Source organism: Nycticebus coucang, chromosome 1 (assembly GCF_027406575.1).
Source record: "Nycticebus coucang isolate mNycCou1 chromosome 1, mNycCou1.pri, whole genome shotgun sequence".
Taxonomy (NCBI): Eukaryota; Metazoa; Chordata; class Mammalia; order Primates; family Lorisidae; genus Nycticebus; species Nycticebus coucang.
Window position 1 is genome coordinate 104,071,974 of NC_069780.1, and position 15,723 is coordinate 104,087,696.

The window sequence follows — 15,723 nt, forward strand, 5'->3', positions numbered from 1 at the left end:
AGGTAAAATACTTCCAGTTATTTGCATGCTCTTTGTAAAGGTATTTTCAACTTTCATTTTGAAAGGCATGTGAATTGCTGTTTTCTGTAGTTAGCTGCAAGATAATCACTTGAGTTTCTATAAAGGATTTATTAGGAATAACGTTAGTCCCTAATAGTTTTGTAACAAACGCTAAGCCTTTTCCAGGAGTGAAATGTCAGTGTAATGGGGAAAGAAACATGGAGAGGGAGTGTGGTTTGACTGAGTAGTGAAATGTGTGTTTCAATAAGTCAGATAGATACACATCCAAATGCTACATTTTGAGAAAAGTCATATTTAAAATGCTCCATGAGGCCAGGTGAGGTTGTTCACACCTGCAATTCCAGAAATCTGGGAGGCTGAGGTGAAAGTATCCCTTGACTTCTGGAGTTAGAGACCAACCTGAGCAAGAGTAAGACTCCATCTCTACAAGAAGTAGAAAAACTAAGAGGCCACAGTGGCAGGTGCCTATAGTCCCGGATACTTGGAAGGCTAAGGCATGAGAATTGCTTGAGCCCGGGAGTTTAAGGTTGCAATGAGCTATGACGCCATAGCACTCTATCCAGTGCGCAGAATGAGACTCTCTTAGAAAGAAAAAATTAGGCAGTCATTCACCCAGGCATTGGCCCGGCTTCTAGAGGACTGTGAGAGTCAATCATTTTGACAAGACTCCTGAAAGGAACAGCTAGCAGGAGCTGAAACATTTTTCCACTTGGTTTCATGGCAAAGGCAGAGATCACTTCAGCAGCTCCACACAATATGAATGTGCTCACTAGTGCCCTCTGGTGGGTCTTCTGCTACTTCCCTCTTCCCTAAAGACAATGCCCTATTTTCTTGGGGTTCTTTGGATGCAGACGTATTGGATGACTCCTTGTTGGAGCTGTTTGATGGAGAAGAAGTTGATGGCCATTATACTTACACAGAGGAGGAGACTGAGGAGCTCTTGAAGACTGATGAGCCTTCAGAAGATGATTCTTCCTGAGAAGGAGGTTTGTGTAAGGATGAGAGCAGACATGATGAAAAGGGAGAAAGAAGGATTCAAATTCGACTTGATACTTCCCCAAAGAAAAATGTATTGTATAGCTTGGGACCAGTAGCTGAGACCTCTGGCTTTAAACCACCTCCACTAAGTACCTCAGTTGGCCATGGATCAACTCCCACTAAACCATTAAATAGATGCTCTGCTATAGAAAAGAATCTTAGAAAAGTAAAAGTAACTGCTGCACCATTTAATCCAACAGTTTGTGATTCTGTCCTTGATAAGGACCAAACTGATTTGTCCAAAGATACTGAAAAATCCTCCTCCCTTGGGGGTAACTGAGAGAAGTTGGTCTTAGCTCAAATGAGAGCAAACTTTGCCCTGAATCTGAAGGGATCAGGCCCAGTAACTCTGCTTGGGAAAGGCCTTCACTCTCTTCTACTTCAAACAATACTTTTTAACAATCTGTCTCTGATAAAGCTATGCCTAACAGCAAGAAACCTACACCTGCATTCTCCCAGATCTCAGACAGTTCAGAAACTCCTAATGTTGCCTCATCCTGGAGAAAAGGTGGATCACATGAACCAAGTGGTGAAACGAAGTTTCCATTTCATCAAACAAATATGTTCTTGACAAGGATTCTGGGAAAATGAAAGGCAATGAGAAAAGACTAGCCAAACTCATTTCTATTCTACAGACCAAAACCAGGACTAATGTTCCAACATTTTCACAATCAAATCTAGAACAGCAGAAGCAAATTTATCTCAGGAGTGTCATTGCAAAACATATAGAAGACCCAAAGGACTCTAACCAAGGTCCCTGGAAGGAGCTATATACCTTGATGGAAGTTCATCATCAAGTTGGGTTCATGCAAAACCCAAAAGGGCAGCATCCTTCAGACTGCACCATGAGAAAGTACGCTCACCAACAGAAAACTCTGAAAAGATACAGTCTCACACAGTGGGTTGACAGGAACATGCGAAGCCACCATCGGTTCCAGCATCTCCCAAATTTCTCATACAATCCATTTGTCCCATCCCATGAGCAGTGAAGGTCCCTATCCAGGGTCCTGTCAAGAGCAGCATCTCATTTTCTTCTGCTGTTTTGTGCTTCATAGATTTTGAATTTTACTTTTTACAAGACTTTTATTTAAAAACTTGTCACCTTTTGGAAATGCCCATTGCTGAGTTGAATGTTTTGGTACGAGGTTTCTCCTGATTTTATGTGTGTCTGTGTGTCTGTGGTAAAGCAGTGTTCAGTTGATATTATTTTTGTGTTATTTAAATTGAAGGTGGCTGCTTCTTGAAATCCAGTATTAAACCAAACCACTGAAGCTCAAGCATAACACCCACCTCTCTGCAGAGGTGAAGTGTACTTGCACTGCCCAAAAGGAGTCCTCTTTTAAGCTCTTGTAAAGAGGAGATTCTTTACCAGGCTCTGAGCCAGTGTTATTACTGATGACTTGTGAATGGATATAAGTCACTCTTTACTTGAATCTCTGAATATCCTCCAGTATTTTAAATATCCAGGACATTTGGAGTAGGAGAAAAATTCTGATGGAAGAACTAATTAAAAGTGTAATTCCTCTCCTCTCCTCTCCTTTCTGTACTTACTAGCTGCCTTTATTTATTTTTGTTTGTGTTTCATTTCTCATTAAACTTATTTTGCACATTAGTCTTTACAAATCTTACACAGATTAACTCTGACAGAAGACTTATGACTAACTCCTGTTGAGTACTTTGTGGTCTTTTGACTGGTTGTCCCCTTTGCCCTTCAAGGATTCTCACCCTACCCTCCAGCTCACGATCACTGTGCTCCTTAGGGCTCTGTTGGCAGCATTCCTGTATACTGTTAGGCATGGATATACCTGTTTATTGAAGAGCTGCTCAGAGTCTTGACTCTAGGACAGGCCATTGCCACTGTGTTGTCCGTTGGTCTTCAGTTTCATCTACTGAATCCCAGCTTTAGGCATGGGTTTGGTATTTGAAGTAATAAATGTAGGTGTTGGTCTCAAAGCCTCCATCCTGTGAGAGAAACTTTGGAGGGGGCACTCTTTTGTCTCCATTATTAGTTAATGTGCCTTTAGACCCCGGATGTTACCATGTTGTTTGGTCAAACCCTTGATACATAATTTCATGTAATTGTTAAAGTGGGTCTAATACAGTTGTGACTAAGCCTATGTATTATGCATTATCTGACATTAAGGGTTGGTATTCTAACCAAAGTTGACTGACTTTGTGCATCTGTCTTAATGGATGTCTTAGGATCTTGTTACTCTCTTCATGGGTAGCTTAGACATCATTTTGGAACGTTGCAGTCTGGCATTTGTGCTACCGCTCATTTCTGAAGTTGTTGTAATTGCTGTAGCCTTTATCTGGTTTTATAGTTTCATCAACCCCATCTTTATATGTGGTAATGCATCTTAAACATCCTATTCCATGTTAGAAACTGACTTGGGAATAGCTTGGTCATTCAGACCACCTGTAAATTTGGATGGATGTCCCTACGTATTTACTGTTTATCTAGCCAAGAATTCTCTTTTCCTTAGATATTGTTTTAGATTCTAGGACCAAATTGCAAAGGAGAGGTTCTATTCAAAGGCAGTAGTCAAAATACCAATATTTCAGTTGACATAATTTGTATTTACTATGTTGGTCACTTTTCCAGGCTGCCCTAAATTAGCTTACAATGAGACATGCCAATCATCCACCTTTGGGACCATAACATAGTTAAAATTAAATCAAGCTGGAATAGCTAGCATTATAGCTGTCAAGTTCCCCACAGATAACCCAACGAGTAAAGGGACAGCATTTTGCTTAGGCAAAATTCTAAGACTCGAGTTCCTGCCCTTCTGGTACAGGGGTGTTTAATACTGAATGTGTAACAGGAGCACTGTCTTTGCCAAATCAAATGAGTGACAGGTTAACTAGAATATGTGACAATCACATTCCCTCTTAGCTCAAACAATTCTGTTTTTCCAAAGCTTTAGCAGCTTAATTAAACTGTTGAACTCAGGGAGGAAAGAGCTGTTTTCTAGCGGTTGACATGGTATTCTTTAAGAAGAAAAAAAACAAAGCCAAAGAAAATTCATTATCTGGCTTATTTGCCTTAAAGATGGTAGTGGGTAGAACCTGGGGTTTTCATTACTTTTCAGAGCTGCCTATCCAAATATTTGATGTTGCCTTTTTAGTATTTCAGGTAGAATTCTTGCTGTATTTTTTATTTGAATAATGGTTACATGCATGTAACTGTCCACCTAGCTTTCTTCATCTGTGATGACATTCTCTCACCACAGAGGTCTTGACAAAGCAGAGTACAAATGTTCTGTTTACATAGTTTACTTGCAAGTAAGGAGTCTGAAATAACTTGTAGTTTTGCATTTAATGCAGACCCTGATTTAATTGCATTGTTGTCAGAATCAATTATGAAGCTAATGTTTGGGTTCCTCCTCTTTATCATGTTTTTTCCCTTGTAGCAGTTGTATTTAATGTCAGTGAAAAGAAATAAAGTTCTGTGAGTGGCAAAAAAAAAGGAAAAAAAAAGAAAAGTAATTAAAATGTTAAAATATAATAAAAAGTAAATAAAGATTGAGGAGGTACAAATGCAGTTTTGTAACATTGATATATCATGCAGTGGCCATGTCTGGGCTTTTAGCTATGAATGAAGGAGCTAAGGAAATTTCACCCCAAAATATGATTCTTTGGTATAAAGAATATTTTAAATTAAAGGCCATTTTTGATAAGAAATCACTGGCCTCTATCTAAAACCTGAGTAATCTGATTTAGCTTCAGAAAAGCCTTCTGGCCTCCTTATCACAGGCTAAAAGACCCGGCTACAAGCTCATTTGAACCACAATACCTGTCTCTCCAGTTAATTTTCTTTTCTTTTTTTTTTTCAAGAGAATTAAATCGTTTATTGATTACACATGATAATGGTAGATACACAAGCTTCATTCTCATCTGTAATTTTATCTGGTACCATTATTCAATTTAGATATATTGCATAGGATATGCCAACAATCACCTTTATAACCAATAATTCCATGATTTTCCTTGGATGACCCCTTTAAATGGTAAGCTTCAGGTCACAGCAGTAACCCTCAGTTCAACTATACCAAGGTTTCTGAAGACAATGGCTTCTTCACCCAAGCAGGTTGTAAATGAATTTCAAATAGAACCTGGCATCACCCTGAAGGAATTCTAGCTTCACACTTTTGGAAAGTTTACCAAAATGGCTTCAGAGTAGACTAACTTTACACAGCACATTAAAAAAAAAAAAAAAAAAGACACATTTATTCAGCATCATGATCAGACTATTACATTTAGCAATCAACAGCATGGGTGCAAAAAAAAAAAAAATCTACATTAAAACCCTTTGTTGGAATGCTTTACACTTTCCACAGAACAGAAACTAAAATAACCTGTTATACAATTAATTAGTCACAAATACAGTCCTCGAGTTTTTTGCCCATACACATGAGTATTGTCTAAAACATGTCTTCTTTGTAGCAGCAAGGCCCTGCCACCACTGTGCTTGGCTGAGTTCACAAATCTGTTGTAACCTGTAGCTTCCTGTCACTTCTCTGGCTCTCCTCTCCTGCTAAGCTTTGTTTCCTGGGAATAATTAAAACCTTCTGCCACTGCCATAGCTACTGCTGCTACTGGAACCACCATAACCCACCTTGGTTTCGTGGTTTGGCAAAGTATTGGGCGCCACCACCATAAGGGCCAGAGCTTCTGCCTCCAAAATTTCCTCCCTTCATAGCTCCAAAATTTGATGACTGATTGTTGTAATTGCCAAAATCATTGTAACTTCCACCACCTCCAAAATTGCTTCCATCATTACCAAATCCATTGTAGCCATCCCCACTGCCACCATATCCACCACCACCACGGCTGCCACCAAAGCCACCATGACCACTGAAGTTTCCTCCATGGCCAAAGTTGTCGTTTCCACCAAAACCACCTCCATGACCCCCACCAAAGTTTCCAGAACCACTTCGACCTCTTTGGCTGGACGAAGCACTAGCCATCTCTTGCTTTGACAGGGCTTTCCTTACTTCACAGTTGTGGCCATTCACAGTATGGTATTTCTGAATGACAATCTTATCCACAGAATCATGGTCATCAAACGTAACAAAAGCAAAGCCCCTCTTCTTGCCACTGCCTCGGTCAGTCATGATTTCAATCACTTCAATTTTCCCATACTGTTCAAAATAGTCTCTTAAGTGATGTTCTTCAGTATCTTCTTTAATGCCACCAACAAAGATCTTTTCCACAGTTAAGTGGGCACGAGGTCTTTGAGAATCCTCTCTGGAAACAGCTCTCTTTGGTTCCACAACTCTTCCATCCACTTTGTGTGGCCTTGCATTCATTGCTGCATCCACCTCCTCCACGGTGGCGTATGTGACAAACCCAAAGCCCCTGGAGCGCTTGGTGTTTGGATCTCTCATTACCACGCAGTCTGTGAGCGTTCCCCATTGCTCAAAATGGCTCCTCAGACTCTCATCAGTCTTTTCAAAGCTCAACCCTCCAATGAGTAGCTTCCGCAGCTGTTCGGGCTCTTTAGGAGACTCTGACTTAGACATGACGGCAGTGGGAAGAGAGACTTTTACGATGCTTCCTCGGCAGCGTCCACAGGCAGAAAGGAGTAAGCTAATGAACGTATCTCTCCAGTTAATTTTCAAATCAATTTGTTTCCCTCCATCTATCCATCCCCCCCTTAGCAACCACTTGCTAAAAGTATACTTTCCAGTTTCTCTCCCCAATTCATTCTAAAAGGCATCTTTAAAAGCCACTGATTATTACTGAGACTTTGGGAAATCATTCTCCCTGCTACGTAATTGCCCCAGAGAAAGCCCCTCCCCCAGAAAAGTCCCTCCTACTCTCTATAGACCAAGATTAACTGTCTCACTCTTAAAGTTACAGTTACCCACTGAAAATTTCAAACTTCTGGCCTGCCCCTAGCAGCTCTTCCTGCCAGAGCAGTAACTCCTTATTGGCTATTCTACCATCCCATCACCATTCTAAGACTTCCCCTAACCACTCCCCTCCTCTCTCGCGCTCTCTCTCTCTCTCTGTCTCGGTCTCTCCTCTCTCTCCCCCCTTCTCCTTCCTCTCTCTCTTTCCTCTCTCTCTCTTTTATCCCCCCCTTCTTTTCTCTCCTCCTTGGTGCTGCTCCGCAGGATCCCTCCCTCGCCAATAAAAACCTTTTGTACAAGCCTTGGTGGTCTGTGAGATCTCTACTGGTCGAGTGCCCCCCCTTTTACTCCCCATGCACAGGGTATCTTTTCAGCAAACCAACCTAGGGGAAAAGGGCAAGTTCTGCCCCTATGCCCAACATCCAAACAGTGTATCTTGTATCCAATAGTTGATTTTTTATCCCTCCCTCACATCTCACCCTCCCACTTTTAGAGTCTCTGGTGTTGATTATTGTACTCTCTGTGTCCATGCTGAACTCGTTTTTAAATGCCACTCACATAAATGACATATTGGATTTTTTTCTATACTTGAGTAACATCAATTGCCAGATCAAATGGTAGACCTATTTTTACTTTGAGAAATATCCATACTATTTTACCTAGAGGTTGTACTAATTTACATTTCTACCATCAACATTCCCTTTTCTCCACATCCTTGGCAACATGGATTGCTTTTTGATGTTTTTCTTAGCATGAATTATTGTTTAATTTACTATTTTAAAAGCCATTCACCATCAACATCTTTTCATTTATCAGTGCAGGCCACTTGCTTTTTAAAAAAAAATCTTAAAGGTATTCCAGGGAATCCATGGACCATGATTTAAATATTCCACTAGATCAGTGATTTCCAACTGGTGTGCGGTGAGAAGATCTTAGGTGTGCCTCAAAAAATTTTAAAGATCAATTAATTAAATTATTTTTGAAAGATGTTTGAAGCACAGTAAGTATATACTTTTTTTAACACTTTCTTTTCATCAACATACTGTAAGTGTGCCCCAGAAGTTTAAATAGAGGTTCAAGTGTGCTGTGTGATAAAGAAAGTTGAAAAACTCTAACCTAGATCTTTGATTCCCAAGTACAACAAGATTATAGAGATTTCTTCCTTTGGAAACTGCACCCTATTGATACAGGGTTCCCCAACGCAGAGTAAGACAGGGATAGCACCCCACCCCTACCATTCTCCAGGCCTGTGTGAGCTCAGAAATCAGACCCTAGGCAAAAACAGGCTGCCCTAGAGACACCCTGTGTCTCTAGGCACAAACAGGCTGCCCTTTCCAGGCCACAGCCTCTGGGCTTTAGCAAGGTCAGGAACAAAGCAGCTGGAAAGGTTCTGGGCCATTCTTTCTTGGGTAGAGAGCACCTGAGGCAAAAACTGGAAGGACCTTATTCTTGTGCTAATTTTAGGATTATTTTCTGCCTGTAGACTTCTTGCAAATTGTGACACACTTCCCCAAGAAACCCTGCCCACAGATAGGAAAAGTAGCATTTAAACTTCCTAGACTTGTGAACTAAAATAAAATCTTAAGGCTCCTCATCACAGCGACTAAGTGGATCCCTCTCAGCCAAAGGTGATCCCTGAAACTTAATTGCTGGCCATAAGAAAGGAGATCAGACAGGCCTCATCAAGCCCCCAGCCCTTCATAGAGATGTCCTCTGTGAGTCACTAACAGGCCTCAGGCTATGGAAGACCTACCTGCAGGTCCTTAATATATACAGCAGACCACTTAAATCTGTGGGTACTGTTTCCAAAGATAGACTCTTTAGCTTAAGAATCCCTTTTCACTAACTCTTGGCCTTTCAGACAAAGCCTAACTCTTTTAGCCAATTGTCACTTAAAGAATCTTTAAATCATGGCTCAGCACCCATAGCACAGTGCTTATGGTGCCAGCCACATACACAGAGATTGGTGGGTTCGAACCTGGCCTGGGCCAGCTAAACAGCAACAACAACAAAAATAGCCAAGAGAATTGCTTAAGTGCAGGAGTTTGATGTTGCTGTGAGCTGTGACGCAAGTGCACAAGTTTGAGGTTACTGTGAGCTGTGACACCACTACACTCTACTGAGGGCAACATAGTGAGACTCTGTCTCAAAACAAAAAAGAAGAATCGATAAATCCTCTAGAACCTGTAAGCTCCTGTTTCCAGATGTCCCACTTTTCTGAGACAAACCAATGTAGAGTTTTCCCTGTATTGATGTATGACGTCACCTGTGATTCCTGTCTCCCTAAAATATATAAAACCAAACCGCCCCCACCCCCCACCGAGTGTCCACTTCCTCATGGCTTCTTGAGTGTGGCTCCAGGTCATGATCCTCAAGTTTGGCTCAGAATAAACCCTCAATTATTTTACAGAGTGTGGTTTCTTTTCCCTCCACAAGTCATTGGGCTAATAGCTGCTGATGAACAGAACAAGTGAGAGCAAACACCCCATGCTACTAACTGGGTACTAAGTACAGCATTAACTGCAAGAGGGAGATTTCATTCAGGAGTTAGGAGAAAATGGCAGAGCTTGGGGTGACCAGCCCCTGGAAGGCTGTAGGAGGGACCTCACTCACCTGAGATGTGGAGATCATTATTGCTGCAAGTCTGGGATATTGGTAAAGAGCTCAGAGCACTGGAAGCCAGAAGCCTGGGCGTTACACAGGAGACAGCTGTGCTGGTCTCTCTGAGGCTGACACGTGCTGCTGCCAGGGTAAAAATTTGTTATTCAAGAAACACTGACAAGAAGGGAGAAAATGGATGTCCCAGGCCTTGAAAAGTTTGTGGAAATCTGAAGAGCAAATTTCAGAAACACAAACAAACACACACTTCAGATTATTTAAAACAATAAAGAGTAAGTAGAAACTTGCTAGGACTTAATTTTTTTAATGGCCTTTTTTGGATCCAGTTTTTGGAATCGGTGCGGGGGACTGTTTTCGGGAACCTTGGCTCCGAGAAGAAGGCGCCCTGCTGGGCGGCTTCTGCAGTTTTTCCTTTTCTTTCTGAGGCTGCTTTGGTTTCCCCTCTTGACTGACCACGGATGGCGCCCTGCTGGGTTGAGCACTTGGCACTTTTTCTTTTCCAGGTTGCATCTTTTTCTCTTCTTGACTCATCACAGATGGCGCCCTGCTGGGTTGAGCACTTGGCACTTTTTCCTTTTCTTGACTGACCACGGATGGCGCCCTGCTGGGTTGAGCACTTGGCACTTTTTCCTTTTCTTGACTGACCACGGACGGTGCTCTGCTGGGTGGAGCACTCTTCAGCTTTTCTTTTGCTTTCACTTCTTTCTGCTTTTTCTCCTTCTTTGATTTTTTCCCGCAAAGCATGTAATAAAGGCAACATAACAAAATAAGCAGGATGAGAAGCAACACCAGTAGACATGGGAAACAAAACTTCCTTTTCCTCTGTGTTTTAGGTGGAGGGCCACTGTCAATACTGCCTCCGTAGCCTTTTATCACACAGTGGGGAGGGTCCCACAGGTAGTTGCAGTGGCAATGATGTTTATTGTTACAGATGCCCCTCATGTTACAAAGCTGAGGTGAGCAATCGCTGTCCAGGAAGGCTATGTGCACACAATGCTGCCTGATGCACATATGATCCTGACCACATTCTGTGCCATCTTTCACTTCCCCGATGTCCGGTATCTTCATCCCAATATGGTAGTCAGTACCCCAGCACGTGCCGTCACTGAAGTTAGACAAATACACTGTTGTGTGGTCGCTCAGAGAGGGGAGCTGTTTTACGTTCTCACACTGTAGGCGCCCGCACAGGATGTCCGACTTGCCACATTTTAGGTAAATGGAGCCGTTGATACCGCAGTGGCCGACTCGGGTACCCTGGGTGTTCACACGTTTGTAGCAGGACTGGTCAGCGTTCTTGGCCTCTTTGCCAAAAATTTGCTGGCAGTGTTGGTCACGGTCGTTGCACCGCTTTTCGTAGCAGTAAGACCTGTCGTTGCAGGGGATCCCGTCTTCCACGTACACGTCGTCGGGACACTTGTGGTAGGTGCCGTTGCACCACTCGGGAAGGTCGCACTCATTGACCACGTTTCGGCACAGCTCCCCCGACGGCAGGAACTGGCAGTTTTTGCAGCAGAGCCCGTAGGCGCAGGCCGAGCCTTGGGTCAGGGTGCAGTCAGGCATGCAGCAGGGGTCTTTGGCACAGTGCTTCAAAAGGCCGCAGTCACACTGCTCTTCTCCTTCCACCACGCCGTTCCCGCACCGCTTCCGGTTGAAGATGTCTCTTATGTGGAAGTGTTCCAGCAAACACTTTGTGGTCCGCACCGTGTACTGGTAAAAGTACTCATAGCTACAGTTGCTGAATTTCGTCGTGGGCGGGTTGTCCTCATGCATGATACACTTGGGGTGCGAGCAGGTACATGCGCCTCTGTCATGAGGCATGCCCACGTTGTGGCCCAGGTGGTGAGCTGTGGCAATTGCGGATCTGACCAGGGTTTTGTTCCAAAAGGTGATAATGGCACAGTTACGCAGTCCCGTACAGGATCCTCTGGTTAAGCCCGAGCCAGATAACCCTCTCAATGCCCGATTCATGAAGAGATGTGCTATGTCGTGTCGTAGTTTGGCATAAGTGGTTGTCCATTTCCACCTGCAGAACTCGGGGGCAGAGAAGTTTGGATCATCTACGATAAAGGGATTCTGTTGTGACCAGATCTCCAGACTGATTAATAAAACATGATTGCCGATGACTGTGTGGATGGAATTCACTATATTAATGAGGACGTAGAGATCTTCCATCAACTTTGACTCATTTCTTTCATAGCGTTTGTATAAATAAGAATCGACCACTATCACAAATTCAATGACCCTAATGTGGACCCACCAGCCCTCATAAGAACTTGGAGTCCGGAAAAATTCATTGGGTTCCTGGAATTGTGTATGGCACTTGACTTCATTTTTCCTGAGTCCAGATCTTATGGTTGGATATTGTGTCTCCTTGCCATCGATTATATAGACCAAATGTTCAAATGTGGTAGAAAACATCATGGGCTTGATTTCATAAACGATGTCACTTATCTGTAATATTCCCCGAAAGCCCCCAAAATAGGTGCTGAGAGCAACCAGAGATTCTGGGTCCCCCTCCACGTGACCGTGATAGTAGCAGTCATTCTGGACAAAAGGCTGGTCCTCCAGGACAGCGCCCTGGTCCGTGTAGGTGAACACAGACAGCTGTGGAGACAGCAGACTCCTCTTGACTCTCAGGTGGATGATGTGCTCCTGGCCCCCGAAGTGCAGGCTATAGGAGAGCCAGCCGGGGGCCTTCTTGCCTCTGGCAGTGCCTGTCACCTTCAAGGGTATCACCACCTCTGGGGGGTTGTGGTAATGAGGGTGCTCGCCCTCCATGTGTCCAGAACAGAACAGGAATACCCCAAGCCAGTGCACCAAGAGTAAGGTCTTCACATTCCACAGTTTTTCGGTCACTGTCATTATGAGGCCAGAGCTATGAAAACATTGGCCCAGGGGAGAGCTTGGGGCTGGAGCCATAGCCCTTGTGACCGCTTCTTCTGAGCTGGTCAGTGTGCATGCAGGCTCATCACAGGTACACCTGCTGGAAGAGCTGCACTATCAGAGCTACAATGAAAAGAAAGGAAAAGAAACACATGGGTGAGTGGTTGTGGGATGGTGTTGTGGGCGAGGGTGGGGGAGAGGGAGAGAAGCACAGAAGGAGAGTGATTAGCATGTAGATCAAGGGACCAGTCTGGAAACTGCCTGGAACTGGCTCTTAAATGCTGACAGGGAAGAGGGCAAGAGGGAGCATCCATAAAATGAAAACAGGCCACCATTTGACAGTAGTTCTTGAATGTAGGTGAGGAGGGAAATGTGTTCATTATACCATCCTCTAAACATATGAATATTTGAAAACATTTCCACAGTAAACAATTACAACAAAAATCTTTCTTCCTGCCTTTTTTTTTGTTTGCTTTGAGACAGAGTCTCACTATGTCATCCTTGCTACAGTGCCATGGTGTCACAGCTGACAGCAACCTCCAACTCTTGGGCTTAAGCGATTCTTTCCTCAGCCTCCCAAGTAGCTGGGACTACAGGCACGCAGCACAATGTCTGGCTATTTTTGTTGTTGTTGTTTTTGTTGTTGTCATTGTTGTTTTTAGTAGGCCTGGTTTGGATTCCTACCCACCAGCCCCAGTGCATGGGCTGGTGCCCTAACCACTGAGAAACAGGCGCCAAGTCCTTCCTTCCTTCCTTTCTTTCTTTTTGAAACAGAGTCTCGGGTGGCACCTGTGGTTCAGTGGGTAGGGTGCTGGCCCCATATACTGAGGGTGGAGGGTTCGAACCCGGCCCTGGCCAAACTGCAACAAAAAAATAGCTGGTCATTGTGGTGGGCACCTGCAGTCCCAGCTACTGGGGGGGCTGAAGCAAGAGAATCACCTAAGCTCAGGAGTTGGAGGTTGCTATGAGCCATGATGCCATGGCACTCTACCAAAAAAGTGAGACTCTATCTCTAAAAAACAAACAAACAAACAAACAAAAGAAACAGAGTCTCACTCACCCTGGGTAGAGTGCTGTGGCCTCATCATAGTTCACACCAACCTCAAACTCCTTGGCTCATGCAATCCTTCTGCCTCACTTTCCCAAGGTGTGGGAAATACAAGTGCCCACCACCACAGTCAGCTAGTTTTTCTACTTTTAGTAGAGGTGGTGGTCTTCTTCTTGTTCAGGCTGGTCTCAAACTTGGGAGCTCAAGTGATCCTCCTGCCTTGGCCTCCTAGAGTGCTGAGATTATAGGCATGAGCCACCATGTCCAGCCTGAACATTTCTTGAAGATAAGCTGAATATATATCTTAGACGGCTGGGACAGCCCCAGTGTGCACAAGTTGAATTGTCATATGCATTAATAGAAGCATTTCTTTTCAACTTCAGGTGACAAATTACTTGACAACATTACCCAGAGATGTTTTTCAAAATGGCTCTCATGTTATTTTGAATTTCCTATGGTAATTATATGTACCTCTCTACAGCAACATGTGGATTGAATTTTCTTTTTCCTCTGTGAACATCGTGTGGGTCTCTCACAAATATTGGTATCTCATTTGGTGCCTGGTTTTATTCTTTTACATAATGAATAATGGCCACCTTGATGTCAAGTGGTTCTTTTGGGAGCCATCCAGGTCTTACCCAAAATATGTTAATGCCTCATTACATTTTGGAGGAGAACAGACAATATCTCTGGCCAATTTGTGTTCAGAAACAAAGTGGCGTAGATTCAATTTTCCCTAATCCTTCCTCCCAAATCCAACTTTCCCTGGAACAAGTCCATGGCAAATATAAAGCTAAAGAGAAGAATGCTGACTAGTGACCTCTGGACTGGAGGAATGACAGACACTGTGTGTTCTCTGAGTTTTCTTCTCACCTCTCAAGTATATCCCAGACTGGGTGTTGGATGTGTCTTTGACCTGAATACCCTGATTGGGTACAGACAAAAAGTGAAAACCAAACCAAAAACAGAAAACTGAGGAAAATATTTCACTTTTTGGCAAGATGAGGGAGAGGGGAAAAGCTCAACAAAGATCCGTCAGGTGCTCCTGTCTCGTCCTTATATGCAGGACCCGTGTGCTGACCCACCCACAGTGGTAGCTACAGAGACCTGGCAGACTCACTCAGAACACACTCCACGTTCAGTGCCCTACGGGGCTGTCCACTCCACCACCACTGACAACAGGATGACATCAGATGACCAGACAACCGTCATTTAATAACCAGGTAACTATCCGGTTGCTCTGCCTTCACCTCTCTCCACAATTAGGGCCATGAACTGGAATCTGGATTAGTGGAAGGAAGGAAGGGAGGGAGAGGAGAGAAGGTTGGTTTTACACATAACATTTACAGTGCTGACATCTATGGACTTGTGACCATTCTTGTCCTGAAAAAAAATTGTCACTTTTTCGCCAGTTAAGTGTAAAATTGGTAACCATGGGCATTTAAACAAGTTTAAATGGCTGTTGTGTCTTTTATTTAGATAATCCATCTTTCTGAGACCTGACTTTCTTTTCAAGGCTTTGTAGGTAAATTAAATTTTCCTCCATGAAACCCTCATTTCAGGAAGTAGGAACAACTGGTGAGCATAACCCAAGGTGGAATATTGTAAATGATTTTACAGTGTTCAACGGTAACAAACAACTGCCAAACGTTGCTTCCTTTATTGTTTATTTTCATCCAGTGGCATATACGCAGAAAGTCTTCCAAATGGTTTAAAAATAAGAGAGACATTCATCAGCAGGTGCTGCCTCTGAGTGGAATGATAAAAGGTACAAAAAGAAAACAAAAATCAAATATTCTGATGACTCACTTTCCTATTTTGAGGTTATTAAACTACAGCAATAAAACATGGGATTATTCCTAGTAATAGATAGTAGATAATTAAAGTCTGTCTAATAATAATTAGATAGTAGATAATTAAAGTCTCCCTTTACCCAACTCAGTACTTCTGTGAATGAGTTGACATTTTAAGGTGGACCCTTCGAAAGGGAAATTTAAAGCAGTATATACTTATGGGTACTGTGATCCAAAAAGAGAGTAACACTATCTGTAGTGTGTTGGACAGAGGCCTCGCAAAAAGATTTGTTCATGTGTTAACCTCAAGAACCTGGAATATACTGTTATTTGAAAGAAAAGATCTTTGCAGATATAATTAAGTTAAAGAACTTGAGATGAGATCATCCTAGATTGTGGTAACCCCTAAATCTGCTGACAAGTGCCTTTGGGACTTGACACCTGGGGGACACGGCCACATGAA

General features: G+C 43.1%; 1 protein-coding gene and 1 pseudogene across 1 annotated transcript; one reads left to right on the forward strand and one right to left on the reverse strand.

Annotated features, from left to right (window-relative positions):
- The first annotated feature begins 781 nt into the window (after positions 1–781).
- LOC128590849 (S100P-binding protein-like) lies at positions 782–2,048 on the forward strand (annotated as a pseudogene).
- Positions 2,049–4,888: 2,840 nt separating this feature from the next.
- Positions 4,889–6,646, reverse strand: LOC128588988 (heterogeneous nuclear ribonucleoprotein A1-like). Its single transcript, XM_053595841.1, has one exon. The coding sequence runs from the start codon at positions 6,582–6,584 to the stop codon at positions 5,655–5,657; it is 930 nt and encodes a 309-aa protein (XP_053451816.1). The 5' UTR covers positions 6,585–6,646; the 3' UTR covers positions 4,889–5,654.
- Between the last annotated feature and the right edge of the window lie 9,077 nt (positions 6,647–15,723).